The following is a 20,475-nucleotide window of genomic DNA, read 5'->3' as shown; positions in this document are numbered from 1 at the left end:
CAATGTCGTAATAGCCGTGACACGTTTTGATACATCTGTGGTGAGTTTACTCTGCCAGCACAGAAAAGGAGTAGGACTGCACTCATTAAGAAGGCAAACGAGTTGTACTTCGGGTGCAAAACTGGTGAACAGGACAGAGCATGGGCTCCTCATATATGTTGCGTATCTTGCGCCAGTCGTCTGCGAGCCTGGCTGAAAGGCGTGCGACCATCCATCCGCGAAGCAGACAGACGAAAATCTGCGGCAAAACAGTTTTAGCTTTGTTTTCTGGTGCCAACATTGCCATTATAGCTTAGGCCACTACAGACACGTAACAACGCTTAATGTATATCGCACTTTTCTGGCAAACGGTACGTGATACAGACATACTAAATGCATATTTGTGTTCAGCTTGTTAAAATCTCCTTGTTTCACCCAAGGTTGTGGAGGAAACAAAAGGTTCCCAGAAATTTGTTTACCAGTGAAATCAGCCAGGTGATTCTAAGGACCCAAAAATCAATCACCAGAGTCCCACAGAGTCCTTGGAAATAAGCACATAACCACACAAAGAATAGTTAACAGGAAGAACACTTCTCCTTCCAAAGAAAGAGCCAAGTGACATCCTCACAATATACTAACCAATAATGTACCTACCTATAACCTACAAGCTGTTCACTGCAGTCGATGCAGAGAGAATATACAATCACATAGATGTTCATAGCATCATGGCAACCATTCAAAAGAGCAATAAAGACATCATATGGAACCAAAAATTAGTTAATACTGAAATGAAACATAGTAATGATAGCAGATAAACATGAAAATGGTCCATCCAGTCTGCCCAGCAAGTTGCTTACGATATTAACTGCCGTTCTGCGCAATTATCCCTGTGAAAAAACATAAGAAATTGCCATGCTGGGTCAGACCAAGGGTCCATCAAGCCCAGCATCCTGTTTCCAACAGAGGCCAAACCGGGCCACAAGAACCTGGCAATTACCCAAACACTAAGAAGATCCCATGCTACTGATGAAATTAATAGCAGTGGCTATTCCCTAAGTATAATTGATTAGTAGCCATTAATGGACTTCTCCTCCAAGAACTTATCCAATTCTTTTTTAAACACAGCTATACTAACTGCACGAACCACATTCTCTGGCAACAAATTCCAGAGCTTTATTGTGCGTTGAGTGAAAAAGAACTTTCTCCGATTAGTTTTAAATGTGCCACATGCTAACTTCATGGAGTACCCTCTAGTCTATTATCCAAAAGAGTAAAAAACCGATTCACATCTACCCATTCTAGACCTCTCATGATATTAAACACCTCTATCATATCCCCCCTCAGTCGTCTCTTCTCCAAGCTGAAAAGTCCTAACCTCTTTAGTCTTTCCTCATAGGGGAGCTGTTCCATCCCCTTTATCATTTTGGTTGCCCTTCTCTGTACCTTCTCCATCACAACTATATCTTTTTTGAGATGCGGTGACCAGAATTGTACACAGTATTCAAGGTGCGGTCTCACCATGGAGCGATACAGAGGCATTATGACATTTTCCGTTTTATTCACCATTCCCTTCCTAATAATTCCTAACATTGTTTGCTTTTTTGACTGCTGCAGCACACTGAACAGACGATTTCAATGTATTATCTGGCTTCTGTATCTGCTGCCTGCACTCCCATTTCACACCTGGGAGTTCTTGTCTGCTTGCTTGCTTGGGCTTGGGCTGTCTGAATCACCGTGACTGTACCGTGCGGGAATTCCTCGCCCCGCCCACCTGTGACATCATCGCTTGTGCGTCGGTACAAGACTGTCGTTGCATCGCCGGAGGCACCACACGCCAAAGGAGATCACTCCTTCGTGCTCCCCTTCGACTCTATTAATAGTTGTGTTTATTCTTTCATGTCTGTGAATCTGTCTACTAATTCCTCCATGGACATTAGTTCTATTCCAGGCCAAGGTCTATATGGCGAACGTGGACCTGGTGCCTGCAGGTTTGCACCTGGTAATAGTCGTTACTTGAAGCTGATCATGCCGTCAGTTAAACCTATTACTACCTTTATTACAACCATTACTCTGCTCTCCTTTAATGCACAAAGTCCCTAGTATATGTGATTTCATTTCTACACATAAACCTGATGCTGTACTAATCTCTGAAACCTGGATATTGCATTATAAACTGTATTACCAGCCCGATTCTACTGCCTTTCCAGAGTCCCCCGAGGAGGAGGAGGTCTATTAGCCATTTTCAGATCCTCCCTTCAGCCCAGTAGGGATTCCACCCTTAGGTGTTTATGAAAGTCTTTTGATTTCCTCTCTAGTGCTAACTTTTGTGTCATCTATTGCCCTCCCAAATAATTAAACTCTGATCTCTCACCCCTATTACAAACACGTTCCGCTCTACCAACAGACCTCTCCCATACTTCAATAACTGGAAACTTCAATCTCCACGTTGATATACAACCTCCTCTTCCCGCTGTTTCTTACTTTCTGGACGCAATGGCCGGTTTAGGTTGGGAACAACTCATCGATAAACCGACCCGTAAACATAGCCATATATTACACTTACTTTCCTATAATCCCTTTTTTATCTCCTGCACTTCTATTAATCCATCTCTAAATCCTGTACCTTAGTCTGACCACTTTGTTCTACTCTTTACTAGAATTATTAATACTCCTCAACCCAAGTCTTCCCAGAATTTAAGGACCACTCACCCCGAAAAAGCATGAGCCCTGAATTATTTGCTTCTCTCCATTTTACCCTTAACAACTCAAGATGATATTGATTCTGCTGTTAGTGAATGTGTTTTTGTTAAGGGTAGTAACTGCCGCTCCGTGCAGGTTACCCCCATGTTTCTGTTAAGGGCAGTAACTGCCGCTCCGTGCAGGTTACCCCCATGTTTCTGTTAAGGGTAGTAATTGCCGCACCGTGCAGGTTACCCCCATGTTTCTGTTAAGGGTAGTAACTGCCGCTCCGTGCAGGTTACCCCCATGTTTCTGTTAAGGGTAGTAATTGCCGCACCGTGCAGGTTACCCCCATGTTTCTGTTAAGGGTAGTAACTGCCGCTCCATGCAGGTTACCCCCATGTTTCTGTTAAGGGTAGTAACTGCCGCTCCATGCAAGCCATCATGGCGAGCTGTAAGAAAGGCTGAAACCTCCATATAGTCTGTATTGTCTATAAAACAAAAAAGAAGCTTTTGATGATGCGCCATGCTCTTGGATAATAAACTGCCTGAAATATACAGGGGGAGCCCTGGATTGTATAAGTATATTAAGTTTACCATGAAAACGTGGCAGACTGCATTCTACCTGAAATATGAATATGGACAGTTTATCATTCCTAACATCAAGATCCAGCAAGGAAGATTTCAGGGAGATTCCCTGCCACCACTGTTGCTTTGTCTGGCACAGAATCCACCGAGTATCCGCTCATTAACTCCTTGGGCTGTGGATTTAGCCTTCATCTTAGAGGCATTAATGATGCACAGATAGCATCGCACTGCTGTTTGTAGATGAGCTGAAGCTCTATAAGTTCTGTGATTGTTATTTAGCAAAGCTCCATGTAATGAAAAGTTTCTCTGATGACATTTGGTCTGGACAGATGTACTAAGGTGACCTTCCTTAAAGTAAAATTAGTCAATGCTGAAAATATCTCTTTGGTTGAAGACTATAACATAAAAACTTGAGCAGGAAGATGTAGATAAATATCTAACAGGCCGATACAGTAAAGTCCGCGCATAGGCCACTCTCCTGTGCGCGCGATTCACTATTCAAATTAGGCCCGGAGGTAAAAACAGGCAAAAGGAGGCGCTAGGGACACTAGCGTGTCCCTAGTGCCTCCTTTTGGACTGGAGCGGCGGCTGTCAGAGGGTTTGACAGCCAACGCTCAATTTTGCCGGCATCTGTTCTTGAGCCCGCTGACAGCCACGGGTTCGGAAACCGGACGCCGGCAAAATTGAGCGTCCGGTTTTCGACCTGCGAGCCGACTTCAAATTTTTTTTTTTTTTTTTTTTTTAACTTTTGGTAACTTTCAGGACCTCCGACTTAATATTGCTGATATTAAGTCGGAGGGTGCACAGAAAAGCAGTTTTTACTGCTTTTCCGTGCACTTTCCCGGTGCCCGAAGAAATTAGCGCCTACCTTTGGGTAGACGCTAATTTCTTAAAGCAAAATGTGCGGCTTGGCTGCACATTTTGTTTTCTGAATTGCGCGGGAATACCTAATAGGGCCATCAACATGCATTTGCATGTTTCGGGCGCTTTTAGGTTTGGGAGGTTGGACGCGCGTTTTTGGCCCCTTACTGAATAAGGGGTAACGCTAGCGCGACCCGTAAGAGCAGACGAAGATGCAGCAATCCAGCATAAGATACTGAGAGAAAAGATCAGCAAAGAACGCTACAGGAGGCTGAAATGGGTACTGAAAAATGCTTTAAGAGCACAGAATAAGATGCAAACTCCCAATCAGCTCGCAATCCCTGCATTCTCCTGCAGTTTTGGAATTGCAGACTGGCCCGAGGATGTCAAAGAATTCAATATAAGAAGAAGAAAATTCCTCCATGCCCACCAAATAATCTACAAGAACAAGTACGAGATTGTGCGGGACGTATAGAAATAGATTATACTTATGCAGCTGTTATTATAGGCCTCCAAGCATTAACGCATCAGCAGATCAAAGCATTCACAAAGTGCTGAAGTGCAAAAAAGTCTCCACCCTCAAGCTTGAACGATAATTTTAGCAAGAAAAGAGTGAAAATTTGCCAGCATTCTTGGAGAAAAAAACCCAAAAGAATTGACAAAACTAAAAGAAAATCTCTTTAAAGAGTTTGACCAGCAAACAAAGAAAAACAATGGGCTAAAACAGAAATAGAACGGGAAATACACAGTTACTCCTGCAAACAAGAGCTAACACAGGAATGATTAAGAAGAGGAACTTAAAAGAGGAGGGCCGGAAGGCTCATCTGCATACTGCTCCCAGCATCCCCCGGGAGAGGAGTCCAGAGGTCACCGCAAGCGATCCAGGGATTGAATTCCAGAGGCCCCGCCCCCTTTGCAGTCAGAGGAGGACCAGAAGCGTGCGCCTAACGGTGCGCAAATCTCAAACTCTTCCATTAACTGAGTGAAGATTATTTTAGCGGTGGTTAAAGAGGATTGGTAAGTATAGCTTTCGGAAATGTTTGGGCTTATAAAAGTTTGGTGAAAGGTGAAATTAAGGGATATTTCTTTAGAGTTTGTGTGTGTCTCTGAGGTAACAAGCAAGCCAGAGATAGTTAATTATAGTGTCTGTCTTTCCCACCCACTCAACCCTTGATTTTTAGGCATGAGACACTTTCTCATTGAAAATCAGTGTCTTATCTAAATCATACTATTGTACCAGCCCTTATTGAAAGCTTAATCATCCCCTTGTAGGACACTAGCTGATTAATTAGTAAATTCACCTGTAAATTTAAAGTACTCTCATTCCAACTCCCTTAGTCTCCTAAACTTAACTAGGAACTCAATAAAACTAAGATGAAGGCAGCAGTCCAGCAGCAAGAGGGGGGCTTTCCAGTCTTTTGCATCGAGTGTCACACGTATGATTTTTTTACCCGCCGGTGAGAGATTGTATGTGTGCACTCGGTGCAAAGAGCTCTTGGCTCTCAGGGAATGAGTCCGATCTCTGGAGGCTAGAGTAGCAGACTTGGAGGAGCTGAGGCAGACAGAGAGGTACATTGATGAGACCTTCAGGGACATAGTAGCCAAGCCCCAAATCCAATCTGCCTTGGATCAGAAAGGTCTCCCAGTAGGAGAACATCACCTGGTATAGCAGGAAGTGATCCTGTAGCAAGGACCTGCTCTCCAGGTGATTTATTGTCCTCTCACACTGAGGACAAGTCTCCCAGGACTACTGCCCAGGAGGGAAGGGTTAGGCCGGCCATCAAAGTTGGTGATTTGATTATTAGAAATGTAGATAGCAGGGCGGCTGGTGGACGTGAGGACCACCGGGTGACTTGCCTGCCTGGTGCGAAAGTGGCAGACCTCACGCATCACCTAGATAGGATTATAGACTGTGCTGGGGAGGAGCCGGCTGTCGTGGTACATGTGGGCACCAATGACATAGGAAAATGTTGGAGAGATTCTGGAAGCCAAATTTAGGATTTTAGGTAGGAAGCTGAAATCCAGAACCTCCAGGGTGGCATTCTCTGAAATGCTTCCTGTTCCACGTGCAGGTCCCCAGAGGCAGGCAGAGCTCCAGAGTTTCAATGCGTGGATGAGACGATGGTGCAGGGAAGAGGTATTCAGCTTTGTAAGGAACTGGGGAAAATTTTGGGGAAAGGGGAGACTTTTCCGAAAGGATGGGCTCCACCTTAACTAGAGTGGAACCAAGCTGTTGGTACTAGCTTTCAAAAAGGAGATAGAGCAGCTTTTAAACTAGAACAAGGGGGAAAGCCGATCATGAAACAGGAGAGTTAGGGCATCCCAACAGAGAGGTTCCAATAAAAGCAAACAGTCCATGAGCCTATATGTAAAAAATCACCAAAGCTAATGATTTCCGAATTATCCCAAACAACTGAAAAGCAGGTTGTTGATACAAACAAAACACACACTTTGAAATGTCTGTATGCCAATGCCAGAAGTCTAAGAAGTAAGATGGGAGAGTTAGTGTATAGTAGCAAATGATGAGATTGACATAATTGGCATCACAGAGACTTGGTGGAAGGAGGATAACCAATGGGACAGTGCTATATCAGGGTACAAATTATATCGCAATGATAGAGAGGATCAACTTGGTGGGGGTGTGGCACTTTATGTCCGGGAAGGTATAGAGTCCGTTATTTTTTGTTATTAGGTTTCAATGTATTCCGCCCCCGAGGCGACAGTTTTAGTTCCCTGTAAACCGGTGTGATATGTATATTATACAGGAACATCGGTATATAAAAAATAAATAAAATAAATAGAATCTATATGGGTAGAAATCCCATGTGTGCTGGGTAAGAGTATAGTGATTGGAGTATACTACCGTCCACCTGGACAAAATGGTCAGACAGATGATGAAATGCTAAGAGAAATCAGGGAAGCTAACCAATTTGGCAGTGCAATAATAATGGGAGATTTCAATTACCCCAATATTGACTGGGAAAATATAACATCAGGACTTGCTAGAGACAAAGTTCCTGGATGTAATAAATGACTGCTTCATGGAGCAATTGATTCAGGAACCAACAAGAGAGGGAGCTATTTTAGATTTAATTGTTAGTGGATCGCAGGATTTGGTGAGAGAGGTAATGGTGGTGGGGCCACTTGGCAACAGTGATCATAACGATCCAATTTAAACTAACTGGAAGAAGGACAATAAGTAAATCTGCAGCTCTAACACTAAACTTTCAAAAGGGAAACTTTGATAAAATGAGGAAAATTGTTAGAAAAAAACTGAAAGGTGCAGCTGCAAAGGTTAAAAGTGTTCAACAGGCATGGACATTGTTTAAAAATACAATCCTAGAGGCGCAGTCCTTATGTATTCCACGCATTAAGAAAGGTGGAAGGAAGGCAAAACGATTACCATCATGGTTAAAAGGTGAGGTGAAAGAGGCAATTTTAGCCAAAAAAAAATCCTTCAAAAATTGGAAGAAGGATCCATCTGAAGAAAATATGATAAAACATAAGCATTGCCAAGGTAAGTGTAAAACATTGATAAGACAGGCGAAGAGAGAATTTGAAATGAAGTTGGCCATAGAGGCAAAAACTCATAATAAAAACTTTTTAAAATATATCCGAACAAGAAACCTGTGAGGGAGTCGGTTGGACCATTAGATGACCAAGGGGTTAAAGGGGCTCTTAGGGAAGATAAGGCCATTGCAGAAAGACTAAATGAATTCTTTGCTTCCGTGTTTACTAATGAGGATGTTGGGGAGATACCAGTTCCTGAGATGGTTTTCAGGGGTGATGAGTCAGACGAACTGAACAAAATCACTGTGAACCTAGAAGATGTAGTAGGCCAGATTGACAAACTAAAGAATGGCAAATCACCTGGACCGGATGGTATGCATCCTAGGGTACTGAAGGTACTCAAAAATGAAATTTCTGATCTATTAGTTAAAATTTGTAACCTATCATTAAAATCATCCATTGTACCTGAAGACTGGAGGGTGGCCAATGTAACCCCAATATTTAAAAAAGGCACCAGGGGTGATCTGGGTAACTATAGACCAGTGAGCTGACTTCAGTGCCGGGAAAAATATGGAAACTATTCTCAAGATCAAAATCGTAGAGCATATAGAAAGACATGGTTTAATGGAACACAGTCAACATGAATTTACCGAAGGAAAGTCTTGCCTAACAAATCTGCTTCATTTTTTGAAGGGGTTAATAAACATGTGGATAAAGGTGAACCGGTAGATGTAGTGTATTTGGATTTTCAGAAGGTGCTTGACAAAGTCCCTCATGAGAGGCTTCTACGAAAACTAAAAAGTCATGGGATAGGAGGCGATGTCCTTTCGTGGATTACAAACTGGTTAAAAGACAGGAAACAGAGAGTAGGATTAAATGGTCAATTTTCTCAGTGGAAAAGGGTAAACAGTGGAGTGCCTCAGGGATTTGTACTTGGACCAGTGCTTTTCAATATATATATATATATATATATACATACATATACACACACATGATCTGGAAAGCAATACGACGAGTAGGTTATCAGATTTGCGGATGATACCAAATTATTCAGAATAGTTAAATTTTATCTGCCATTTCGATGCCCAATTTTCCAGTCTCGAAAGGTCCTTCTGCAATTTATTTTATTTATTTAAAACTTTTTCTATACCGTTGTTTGGACGTGCACCATCACAACTGTTTACAAAAAGGCACATATAATTAATGTTCAGCTAGGGTAATACTATCTTACAAAGTGCCAATAATTTCGGTTACATGTTTCAATAATACAAACTAAGTGGAAGGTGACATGGTACTTGTCCATGCATGTGATTATCAGGGTAACCATATAAGAGTTATACTTTATACTGCCTCTATCAAGTATTGAAATTAAAATATGAGAGAAAATAATAAAATATGCGAAAACGCATCTTGGTGACTCTGTGCTGTGTGTTGATGTTCTTTTGCCTGCTACTTCATACTTCTTATTCTCCGTTTTCACTGTAAAAAGCTTTTTTGAATCTTTTTTGCATAGTTTTAGATCTCTCTGTAATCTAGTTTCCAGTGGTATTGTGTTCCATAACATTGGTCCAGCTAATGATAGGGCTCGCTCTCTAACTTGGATCAGTCTGGCTGTCCTGACTGAAGGGATGGTTAGGAGGGCTTTATTGGCTGATCTAAGATTTCTCTGAGGGACTTGTAATCATATCGCTGTGTTTAACCAATCTACTTTTTCTTCATTAATTAGTTTGTGAATCGTGCAGCGTGCTTTATACTGTACCCTTTGTTCAATTGGCAGCCAGTGTAGTTCGGCAAGCGTTTGAGTGATGTGATCTCTCTTATTTTTTCCAGTAAGTATTCTGGCGGCAGAGCTCTGTAAGATTTGGAGTGGTCTTATAGTTGAATACGGTAATCCCAGAAACAGTGAGTTGCAGTAATCAGGGCTAGCGAATATAAGTGCCTTATACGTGATTTAACCACTCTGAATAATTTTGTATCATCTGCAAATGTGATAACCTCACTCGTCGTATTTCTTTCCAGATCATTTATAAATATATTGAAAAGCACCGGTCTAAGTACAGCTCCCTGAGGCACTCCACTGTTTACCCTTATCCACTGAGAAAATTGTCCATTTAATCCTACTCTGTTTCCTGTCTTTTAACCAGTTTGTAATCCACGAAAGGACATCGCCACCTATCCCATGACTTTTTAGTTTTCGTAGAAGCCTCTCATAAGGATCTTTGTCAAATTCCTTCTGAAACAAGACACCATTGTGTGTGTTCTGCACTTGCCAGTTTATATTTGTGAAAGAGCAAAAGTGCATTCCACTATATATGAAAATAAAGAAAAAAAGTGTTGTTTTTCCAGTATGTAAGAACCAGATACAAAGCAATAGAAAGCATAAAGCTTACAATCCTATCATGGCAAAGCCAAGCATTTCAAACACAGCATTTCAAAGGGACAATACTTTATGCAAATTGAGATTGCAACAAATTCGATCCCAAACCAGCAACCAATAAGTAAATAGATTCCCACAATAACATAATATAAGGGAAAAGGTACCTTCAACCTCTTACAGGATAAACAGTTGCATTACCCCCCCTCAGTAAATTTTCCCACCTTGACCTGGGTCCAAACCGCTATAAAAATTATGGACTCTGTAATCGAGGTAGAAAGGAGATTCTCCCCAAAGAGCAACCCATGGCCTTCCATCCAAGGCAAACAAGCAGTCCTCCTTTTCCCAGACTTTCTCTGTGCCCATTCAGCCTTTAAAGGAGGTAACTTCATCATGTTATAGAAATCCACCACTGGTTTTGTAGAGGCCCAGATCAGTTCACAAAGTTGCTCCAGTTTTAACTTATCCGATAAACTGGAAAGGCCATCCCATTTAATAGGATGCAATGCCTGAACTGTAACCATCTAAAATATCGGTGGGCAGGAACATCAAACTCCTGTTGAACGGCAGCAAAAGATTTCGCTTACCCCTGAGAAAGTAATTACCCCAAGGGCCACATCCCATGTTCCTGCCACACCCCCCAGTTCAACGTCGTCTTATTTATTTTAAAAAGTGGGGTTAACCAAACAGGCATTTTATTCAAAGATGCCCATGAGATCCCTAACTTTTTTTTCAAGATGGCGGTAAGCTTGGAACGTAGCATTGAACACTGAAGACCCCCTTAAGTGAGTGCTCAGAGATATCCCAGGCAATAAATACAGAGGAATCGGGTTAACCAAAGCTCTCTCAAGAGGCAATCACCTTGAACCTTCCACAGCACCAGCCTCCGGAATCTTTCAGCTTCCTTGTCGCAATAAGAATGCAGCAGGACGTATCTGGAAGTCAAGGAAAATTTACCTCCCTCCATGTCCTTAGGAAGTTTCAATTTATGGAGAGCAATTCTCGGAGAATTTATTTTTCCAAACAAAATGCTGATTCCAGCATTTTATAAATACCATGCTCCAGAGACAAGGAAAGCCTGCCTAACAGATAATCCACTTTAGGTGTCATGGTCATCTTGATCGCCGGCTCCAAGCATCCCCACCAGAGCACCTAGAAACCAACTCTGACGCCAAGACGACGAAAGAAGAAACATTTCGCTCAGCTGTATCTTCAATAAATGTGACAAAAGCACCTGCCCCGCCCATGGAATAGGGTAATCTGTAATATCTGAGGGAATAGTCACCTTTGAAAGGTGAGGCTTCTGACTTAAGACCAGAAGGTCAACCTGGATTTAGCAAAGCAAAGTCATGCCTTATCAGTTTGAATAAACATGAGAATACGGGGTGAGCCAGCCGATGCCTTATCAATCAGTTTGAATAAACATGAGGATACGGGGTGAGCCAGCCGATGCCTTATCAATCAGTTTGAATAAACATGAGGATAAGGGTGAGCCAGCCAATGCCTTATCAATCTGTTTGAATAAACATGAGGGGGGGGGGGGTGAGCCAGCTGATGCCTTATCAATCTGTTTGAATAAACCTGAGGATACGGGGTGAGCCAGCTGATACCTTATCAATCTGTTTGAATATACCTGAGGATACGGGGTGAGCCAGCTGATACCTTATCAATCTGTTTGAATAAACATGAGGATACGGGGTGAGCCAGCTGATGCCTTACCAATCTGTTTGAATAAACATGAGGATACGGGGTGAGCCAGCTGATGCCTTACCAATCTGTTTGAATAAACATGAGGATAGGGGGGGGGAGCCAGCTGATAAGATATTCCTGGCTTTTCAGAAAGCATTTGATAAAGTCCCACAGGAGAGCCTCTTCAGGAAATTGCAGAAATCATGCCATAGGAGGAAATGTCCTATTGTGAACTGCTATCTGGCGAGAGAGGAAACAGAGAGTCGGTGTAAATGATCAGCTTTTCAAACGGAGAGAAGTGAATAGTGGAGCACCCCAGGGATCTGTAGTGAGACCTGTGTTGATTGATGCATTCATAAATGAGCTAGGAATAGGTGGTCAAATCCGCAGATGACACAACATTATTCGAAGCAGTTAAAGCATGAGGACCTTCAGGACCGGAGAACTGGACTTTTAAATGGCAGAGGAAATTTAATGTAAAAAGTGATGCACATAGGGAAAAACAATCCAACTATGTATACACAATGCTGGATTCCATATTAGGCGCCATCACCCAGAAAAGCACATTGAAATCCTCAGCTCAGGGTGGAGCAGCAGCCAAGAAAGCAAACAGAATGTAGGGAATTATTCAGAAAGGAATAGAGAACAAAACTGGGAAAGTCCGAATGGCTCTGTACTGATTCATGGTAAAGCAAAGCCACACCTTGCATACTGTGTGCAGCTCCCAGGTGAAGCAGGCACGCTGCTAGCTTGACCACGCAAAAACCGAGAGTAGAAAAAAAAGAAAATTAACTAACTCAGAAACATGGCTTCCAACATAGACCTCAAACTAAATGCAAACAATTACCAGACAGATCAATTATGGGATGTGATTTTCAAGGAGAGGACTGGGATGAGAGCAATTTACAGGCGAAGGCTGTGATTTGTCTTCTTGCAGAAGGCAGTGAGCTGGTGCACATGGGCAGGGAGAGAACCACAAGTGGGGAATCACTGAAGAGATTCCCGAAAGATGTCCTTTAAACAAGAAACTATTTCTGTGGTCTTAAAACCTCTTATGTACAGGCTAAGACTGAAAAAGTGAGCACATTAATGCTGTGCTGCAAACTGCGGAGAGACTGAGCTGCACGGGAGAAGATTTAAAACAGGGGGGGGGTTCTCAAGAGAAGGGACACGTCGAGCGTTTCAAATCCCAGCGAGACGGGGGAGGGGGGAGGGATCCTTTCAGAGGAGCTGGCTGAGAAGGGTATGAGAGAGGGATGTGAAATGCTGGAGAAGGGGGGGAGACGGGGCAGACAGTGCCAAGAGTAATATTCTAGATATCTCCAAAGTTGGCAACCTTGTTATGCCCCCAGCGACCTTGTCTGTCGCCGTCCCCCTTCCACAATGTGTACCTACCTATGGAAGTAGGGGGCGGGGAGAGTGGGGCATTTGAGTGTGTGCAGTGCACCCCCTCACACCTCCCATGCACTCATCCCTTTCCCTTCCTCTCTCTCCCCTCTCCCTGTGGAGACCCTAATGCATGGAGAGACTCTCGGACTCGGTATTTGGATTATAATAATAAGGAAGATTCTGCAATCTGCGCCTCCAAAGCCTGCATCCATTTTGGACAAATGTCCCTGCCCTCTCCCCACGGCTCTGAAGAGATGGCAGTGGGGAGCTGGGAGCTCCAGGGGCCACCGTCCTTACCCGGCTGTCCCTGGCAGCCCCACAGAACCCGTGGCTCGGTACCGCCAGTGCCTTCCTCCCTGGGGACCTGCACAGCCCTCCTCCGCAGCGGTTACAGCTGTGCTGCAGCCTCCTTCCCTGTCTTTGGCCCAAGTGGCTCCAGCTGCACGAGCAGCACTCGGTGGTGGTCCTGCACCCGGCCATCAGATGTTACTAAGCACATTTATGGTACCCAACACAATAATGTCGCATCTTTGTTTTCCTCCACCTGTCGGTTTGTTTGGCTTCATTGCTGGGTGGCTCAGTTGCCTCCGGCGCTCTTATTAGATCTGTAGGGAAGTCTGCTTTCAGGGAAATGCTTGACAAGCAAAGGGAACTCTGCACACTTTCAAAAGAATATCTTCATGATTAAATAGGGGGCAGCTATCCTGGCACAGGAGATTGCAGATAACGGCTTACACAGACGAGGAAGCTAAAACAACCAGCCTGTGCGCCCTCACTAGAACTGCGTGCACACTCGGCGCGGGTGCTGAACAAAGAGAGGATGGTGGATTTAAAATAACCCCATGCACAGAGAAGCCAAGATGCATGTGCTGTCCGGAAAGCAGAGCCACTCACGCATCGCTGCCCAAGGGAGTCACCGGAGCTAATCAAGTGGAGCAAAGAAGACATCAAGCCCTTTGGAAACACAAGATGATTACTCCTGGCACCCAAAAAGTTACCTCTTCAGACACAAAAGTGAAACAGTGCAGAAAGTCAAGGAGTAGGAGGCAGTGATGAGCAAGGAGTTTCAGCATCCATTGGAACAATGCAGGAGAGCCAAGCGAGCAAAGTTACTCAAGCAAGAAGGGCAAAGTGTCTGACACTCCCGATCAGAGAGGTAGAACGGATGGGGATGTGAAGGCGCGTGCTCTGCCGGGGGCCAGCCTTCCCGGCAAGGTCTGGGGAAAGGCACCGACCACTGTGAATTATCTGCAGAACCTGCCACCAAAAAGAGCAAATAAGGTGACGCCACATGAAACGAGTCATGGCAGGAACCCTTCACAGGAGTCACATGAGGGTATTCGGCTGTAAGGCCTACATCAGTGCCGAAGTGGAAAGCGGTCCAAGTTGGCAAGCAGAGCCACCCGAGAGCATGGTATTGGGGCTGGGGATACAGAGTCCTGTTTTCCAGGCCAGAGAAAGGCGACAGTAATCCGGGGTGCATACCTCGAGGCATTGCTTCTCAACCCAGTCTTTGGGACACACCTAGCGAGTCCGGTTTCCAGGATACCCATAATGAATATGCATCAGGTAAATTTGAATACACGGCCTCCGTTGTATGCAAATCTATCTCAATTATATTCATTGTGGATGCCCTGAAACCCTGACGGGCAAGCTTCGTCCCGAGGCCTGGGTTGAGAACCCGTGCCTTGAGGCAGCCTCGCCAGAGGTCATGACGCCAACAAATCCTAAGCAAACAGTGGCCATGAGCATCACAAACAACAAGCACCAAGGTGAAGCAATCGGATAGCTCCACTGGCCAGGGAGAAGCCGCAGGGTATTGCTGCTAACGTGACCCAGATAAGAATGCAGAGCAACTGGTCGGGTGAAGGAGAAGACTTTGGATAGTCTGATGATGCTGAGGAACCTTCAGCCTGGGAAGATGTTGAAAGATTCTCCAGATGTGAGATCAGGGAATGGAGGAGAGCAGAACGAGAAAGAAAGGACGCACTCCTTGAGGACACAGTATGTAGGGTTATAGGGCTTCCACCACAGACCACTGTAGTCGTGTCCCCGACGGGATGGATCTTGAGGGTTGACTGTTCAGCGAGTGAGGAGTGTTGGAGGACCAATATCAAAAGGTCATCCTCTAAACCAAACAGCAAGGAGTTAACATTCCCTGGCTGTGTCACCTGGCCCTGTATGGGAAAGGGAGGGACCTGTAACCTGTATTAGTCAAGCAATCTTCCCTGCCTTGGTGCCTGGTCACACCATCACAATCCCTATGTACAGAAACTTGTTCCCCTTTCTGTAATGTCTGAATATTTTCTAGCCTGGTTTCTAGAGTAAAAGGTCCTTGCATGCAACCACTGAAGAAGGCTGAGCATTATCTTACTTCAATGTACGTGTGTTTTCTTCTGGAGGCAGAGGGTCTCTGCTGCACACACTCAGTTCTGACCCTGAATGTCAAGATTGGGCCAGAGCGGTGCTGTCTGGAACTATGAGGGCCAGGGATACCTGATATTTCACAGACTGCCACTTAGTGATGTAGCCCAGACCTGCCAAACCTGGACATCCATTTCCAATCCCACTTGCACTGTTCCCTGCTGGGTCTCTCGAGAAGCCAGTGTCACCCTGTGTGCTTGGGATCAGATGGATCCTGTAACCTCTGGGCTTCTCTGCTACACTTTGTGCACATAATGACTGTGCATTACATTATCGTCGTGGTAAATGGAAAGCATTAGGGTGAAGTGAAGATGGAAGAGATTCAACTTACCTGTTAGTCATTGGTCCAATAAAGGGGTTGGTGATTAACTGGACTGTAGCCTTTGAAGCAAACAGTAAGCCAACTTGGACATTCTCGTTCAGCAGCTCTGTGTCTTTCTTGGGGCAATCAGATGGCCCGGTAGTTATATTAACCACCACTGGCTCTGTTGAGGTCTGATAGAGATCTCCTGGTTGTATCCCTTCTGTGATATTCCCAGCAACCAGGATGCTGTTGTCAAAAAATGAGAAAATGCTTTGGAAGGTGTTGGTGGTCGTCGTTGTCCTCGCATCCGGCCCAGAAGTCTGGAGCTCAGTTGTGTTTTCCTGGTGCTGGATGCCGTACAGGTAACTGGGAATTATGGGTACTGGAAAAGCAAACAGAGCAGACAGGTAAGGAGCTGGGGGTGGATACCTTGGCAGTATCGTAAATTCACAAGCTTTCTACTGTGTGGCAGGACGCAACTGGATCATTTTCCCTAGGAACTGGAAGAGCAGCTCACGCATTACATTGCACGATGCAGCACATTAAAAGATAGCAGAGTGATGAGGTCCTAAGCAATGGGCTGAACCAGTTCTGAGTTCACCTCAGCCTCTCTGTTCTCACTGAAACCTGAAGCACAATTGCACACACGTGCTGGGGATACAATCGGGACTGGATCAGCTGGCCCCCGGTGTCATATGGTGACCCTAGGTGTAATGTAATTATCTAAATGTTCGGGTTCATTCCGTCTCGCTGAAAAACAGTGCATTCATTTCCCACAAAGCCCCTTTTCCAGTAACTTAACTGGTAGGAGCAGTCGATGTTTCTGATCTTATGGTAAAGGTCTAATTTTTAAAAAAACGAAGATTTTATCTTGGAGTAGGAGCAGTCCCTCTGGATCGGGCACTTAGGGATAAGTGACTTCCTGTTTGCCGCGGGCCCCAGTGTCCTTCAGATGGGCTACCAGTGGCCAGGATGGGAAGCACCTGTGCTAAGAGGATTCTGTTTTTGCTCTGAAAACCCGTTGAGGCGAACGTTAAGTGAAGGACTCAAACTGCGTAAGAACCCCCCTGAGACCCAAAGGTCAATTCATATTGACCTTTGGGTCAATATGAATTGACGGCAATACGTCTTCTCCAGTCAGCTTACCTGGCTCGCTCTTACGTGCCTGCAGATCACGGAGAGCCATCTCATACCTAGGCCAGCAATCGGTAGAGAGTGGCACCCAGCGAGGTGGTGAAAAAAAAATCCACCTATTAAGCATACGAGACAGGGAAGTCCCAACGTGAACAACTCCTGGATGCTCCCGAGAGATTCAATGCCGGCTACCGACAATTTGCATGACATGGCCAGTACCCTTCCAAGCCCCGTATTACAGCGAGGCGTGCGGGAAACCGAAAGATGCCACCCTTGAAGTAAACATTTTCAGAGACGATAGAAGGCAGTGAAAGAGCATTTAGATAATTACATTCATTTTATGTATATTAAAACATTCTCGTGTAAAGCAAAAAAGATGGAAGGGGGTATGAATAGGACTTTAGAAGAATGAGGTGGCTTTGGTCTTCCTGCATTCATGATCTGCTCGTACAATTTATCGATAATGTATTCCTTCTCAAAGGCAGATGAAAGGGGAGAGAATGAAAGGCTGAGGCTCAGGAGAGAGTCGGGTTTGACCCCCACCCCTCCCCGCTCCAGCCTGGTGCCGCGGTGGTGCTTTCAGACCCTGGGCAGGGAGGGATGGCTGCAGCCAAATAAGGCGACGACCCACGACGGAGGGGGAGCAGTCCCACGGCTGTCAGCAGTGAGGGACCCCCCAGTTACCTGCGTCAGCAGGGGTGGAAGCTATAAGGGTAGCTAAGAAGAACCTCTTTCCCCCCCTCGAAAAATACACGGCTCTGAAGATTTACCGGGTCTAAAGGTTTACCCCAAATTCTTGGGGAAAAAAATATCCTCCTGAAGTTTTAACTGAGGCTGGAAACTTGGGACCCGCTCTCCCAAAACAGGAAGAAAACTCACACAGTTCCACGATGACGGTGCCAGCCCTGCTGAAACCAATCCCGGTGAGGCGAGACCTTTCCGGCACCTTCTCCGAGAGCAAATATGCCCTTTCTGGAAGGATTCGGGAATTGGGTTTTATGCATCTTTAAAAAAAAAAAAAAAAAAAAAAAAAGTGTTTGCTTAGGGTTTCGGGGCAGTTCCTTTCCTCTTTCCCTGGTGGCTGTGGCTTAGAGGAGCTGCTTGTGTGCAAGCAAAATGTTTTATTAGTATTTTAGAGAATTTTAAGTCTGGTAAAAAGGTGTCACCTTATTTACTTGGCTGCCACACGTTCAAGTGAACTAAACCTGGCCGTCGCACAAACGTATGCAGAGAATTTCAAGATCCCTGAAGCAGTAATGGGGGGGGGGGGGGGGGGGAATGGTTTTACTTGTCGCTTTGTTTAAAAGGCGGCCAGTGTGGCGCTCGTTTGAATTTTCATCGTACTTGCCCCACAGTCGCCCATCCACGTCCTGTTTTTCTTGACTTCCCATAGATTCAATCTGTTCCTTGCTTCTAATACTTAAGCCCGGCTTCTCCCCAGTCATTTCTTTAATTTGGACTGAAACCTTATTTGTCTTGTCTGTGTGCCTTGACCAGAGGGCACCTCACAGGCGCATCTGGGGATGGGGGATCGGGGAGTGCTGTGTTTCCTTCTGCCTGTGCCCATCTCACCTCAGGCTGGGAAAACATGCATCTCACATGGGGGAAAAGCCTCTGTTTGTTTCTGCGCCTGCCAACCTGCTCCGTCTTTTCCAAAAATGCTAATTCTGCAAGTGCCCTGAAAATATTTGCTTCAGCAAAATACGAGTCACAAGGTGGCTCCTTAAAACGAATGCATTCCAAAAAAAAGGTTTCAGAAAAGGTCACAAGTTTGTTTTGTTTGTGCAATTTTAAAAAACAGAAGAGAGCAAAATCTGGCTTATTTTTCTTAAAAGTTTATGCATTTCCCACTGGAAAATGAAAAAATGAAACTTGAAAGCTTGCTGCTAAAGGCTACAGGACTTTTCCCTACAGCTTATATGGAGCCCTGAAGTGGATAAAAAACCACTGCTCCTACGAGATGGAGAGAAGGATAGGAATGAGCGAGTCTGAGCCGCTTCAGTTTAAGGTGGAGTGTGGGCTGCGAACAAGGGAAACCAGGGGTCAACTCCCATTCTCTCTCCCCGACTATCCTTGTGACGTGGGAGAAGTCACTTTCTGTCCTGTTGCTTCAGGTACCCGGTCTAGATGGTAAGCTCTTTGGGGTAGGGACTGATTGCAATAGGTGACTTTGAGCATCCTTTGGAAAGAGGAGCTCGGCGTCCCGGCCTCCGTTCCCTGAAGATTCCCAGGAAGAACAGGGTGAGGGGCAGCAGGAGCGCCTTTCACCGGGGGGGGGGGGGGGGGCGGTACAGGGGCTTTCCATTTCGGCAGGGAAATAACTTGCATTCTCTGGAAAGCAGGAGGAGACCCCGAGCAAGCAGAGCACAGAGGCAGTGCGCACTCAGCCGCTCACTCCACCCTTGATAAATCAGGCGTTGAATTGCATGGGATTTCTCAGCTTTAAAAATAAGCCCAGAGATCTCATGCAATCCATCAGCGCAGCACAGCGCCCGAGGAAGGGACCCGTCCTAGCCCTTCAAGTTTGCCGCTAGCCAGCTGCACACATCTGCTCTGGCCCCCAAGAAGAATAAAGATTTTATGTATCTTATGGGCTGGTTCACAGCGATAAAGCGATGCAGGCAGGGAGGGAGGGTACTGGGAGTGCAGCTGCGTCCCACCGCCCCGGGGATGAGAAAGCTGCAGAAACGAAATCCGCCAGACCGGAGGCGAGGAAGAGCTCAGCCCTGGCCACAGGCCAGCGTGGGCGAGCGAGACGGGCTGCCTGCCTGCTGGCCCTTCCCACGGTAAGCTCTTCGGGGGAGGCACATGCCGCGAAGTGCTATTTCCCCCATACCCCCGGGAGTTGCATTAATGGCCGCAGCGGCTCCGATTGCACGCTGGGGAGCCCCGCGGGCTGAGGAAGGGATCCGGGTTCAAATCGGAGCCGCGCAGAAAGGAGTGAAGCTGGGGGGGGGGGATTACTCTCCCTCCCTGGCCCGGGCACTCACCTACCACGGTGAGCAGCATGTTGTCCAGGAGCAGGGCGATGAAGACGATGAGCAGGATGAAGCGCCGGGACTGGCGGCCCTCCCGGAGCCAGCGCAGCAGGCCGAGCTCCGGCAGAGGCATGGCTCCGGCGCGGGGAGGGAGAGCGGCTCTGCGGGAGGCAGGCGAAGGGGAGCAGCCCAGCGCGGCCCACGGGCCCCGCCCCCGCCGCTCCTCCCTCCCCCGGGGGGCGGGGCCTCCTCCCAGCTGCGATCCGGAGTCGCTCCCCTTGCGCCGCTGCTCCCCGTTCATGATCTTGCTCACAGCCACTGGGTGTCCTGTGACTAACGTTGGGCTCGCTGGCTGCCTCTGCTTATCCGTCTCGAGTCGGACAGTGGTTGTGTTTCTTCCAGATGAAGCAGTAATCTATTTACTTCTCACGGTTTCTAAGCAATGATTCAGTACATTTTTCAGGGGTTATGTTTGCATTAGAGCTGGAGTGAAGATGTTTCTTCCAGCCGCGCTCTTTATTTACCGATCGTGCATTATTGAACTGAATGCTATTGATTTTTGTATG

General features: G+C 45.9%; 1 protein-coding gene across 1 annotated transcript in view; it reads right to left on the bottom strand.

Annotated features, from left to right (window-relative positions):
* The window catches only part of SLC18A2 (solute carrier family 18 member A2), a 90,613-nt gene extending 70,544 nt beyond the window's left edge, over positions 1–20,069 (bottom strand). The window contains exons 1-2 of the mRNA XM_029610488.1: positions 19,922–20,069; positions 15,825–16,179 (exon numbers count right to left, since the gene is read on the bottom strand). Coding sequence (XP_029466348.1) covers positions 15,825–16,179; positions 19,922–20,042 — 476 coding nt within the window. The 5' untranslated portion in view covers positions 20,043–20,069. The remainder of the gene's footprint in view (positions 1–15,824; positions 16,180–19,921) is intronic.
* Between the last annotated feature and the right edge of the window lie 406 nt (positions 20,070–20,475).

The sequence above is a fragment of the Rhinatrema bivittatum genome, chromosome 7, assembly GCF_901001135.1.
Source record: "Rhinatrema bivittatum chromosome 7, aRhiBiv1.1, whole genome shotgun sequence".
In the NCBI taxonomy this organism is placed as follows: Eukaryota; Metazoa; Chordata; class Amphibia; order Gymnophiona; family Rhinatrematidae; genus Rhinatrema; species Rhinatrema bivittatum.
Note: the sequence above shows the minus strand (reverse complement) of the source record. Positions and strands in the feature narration are given on the sequence as shown.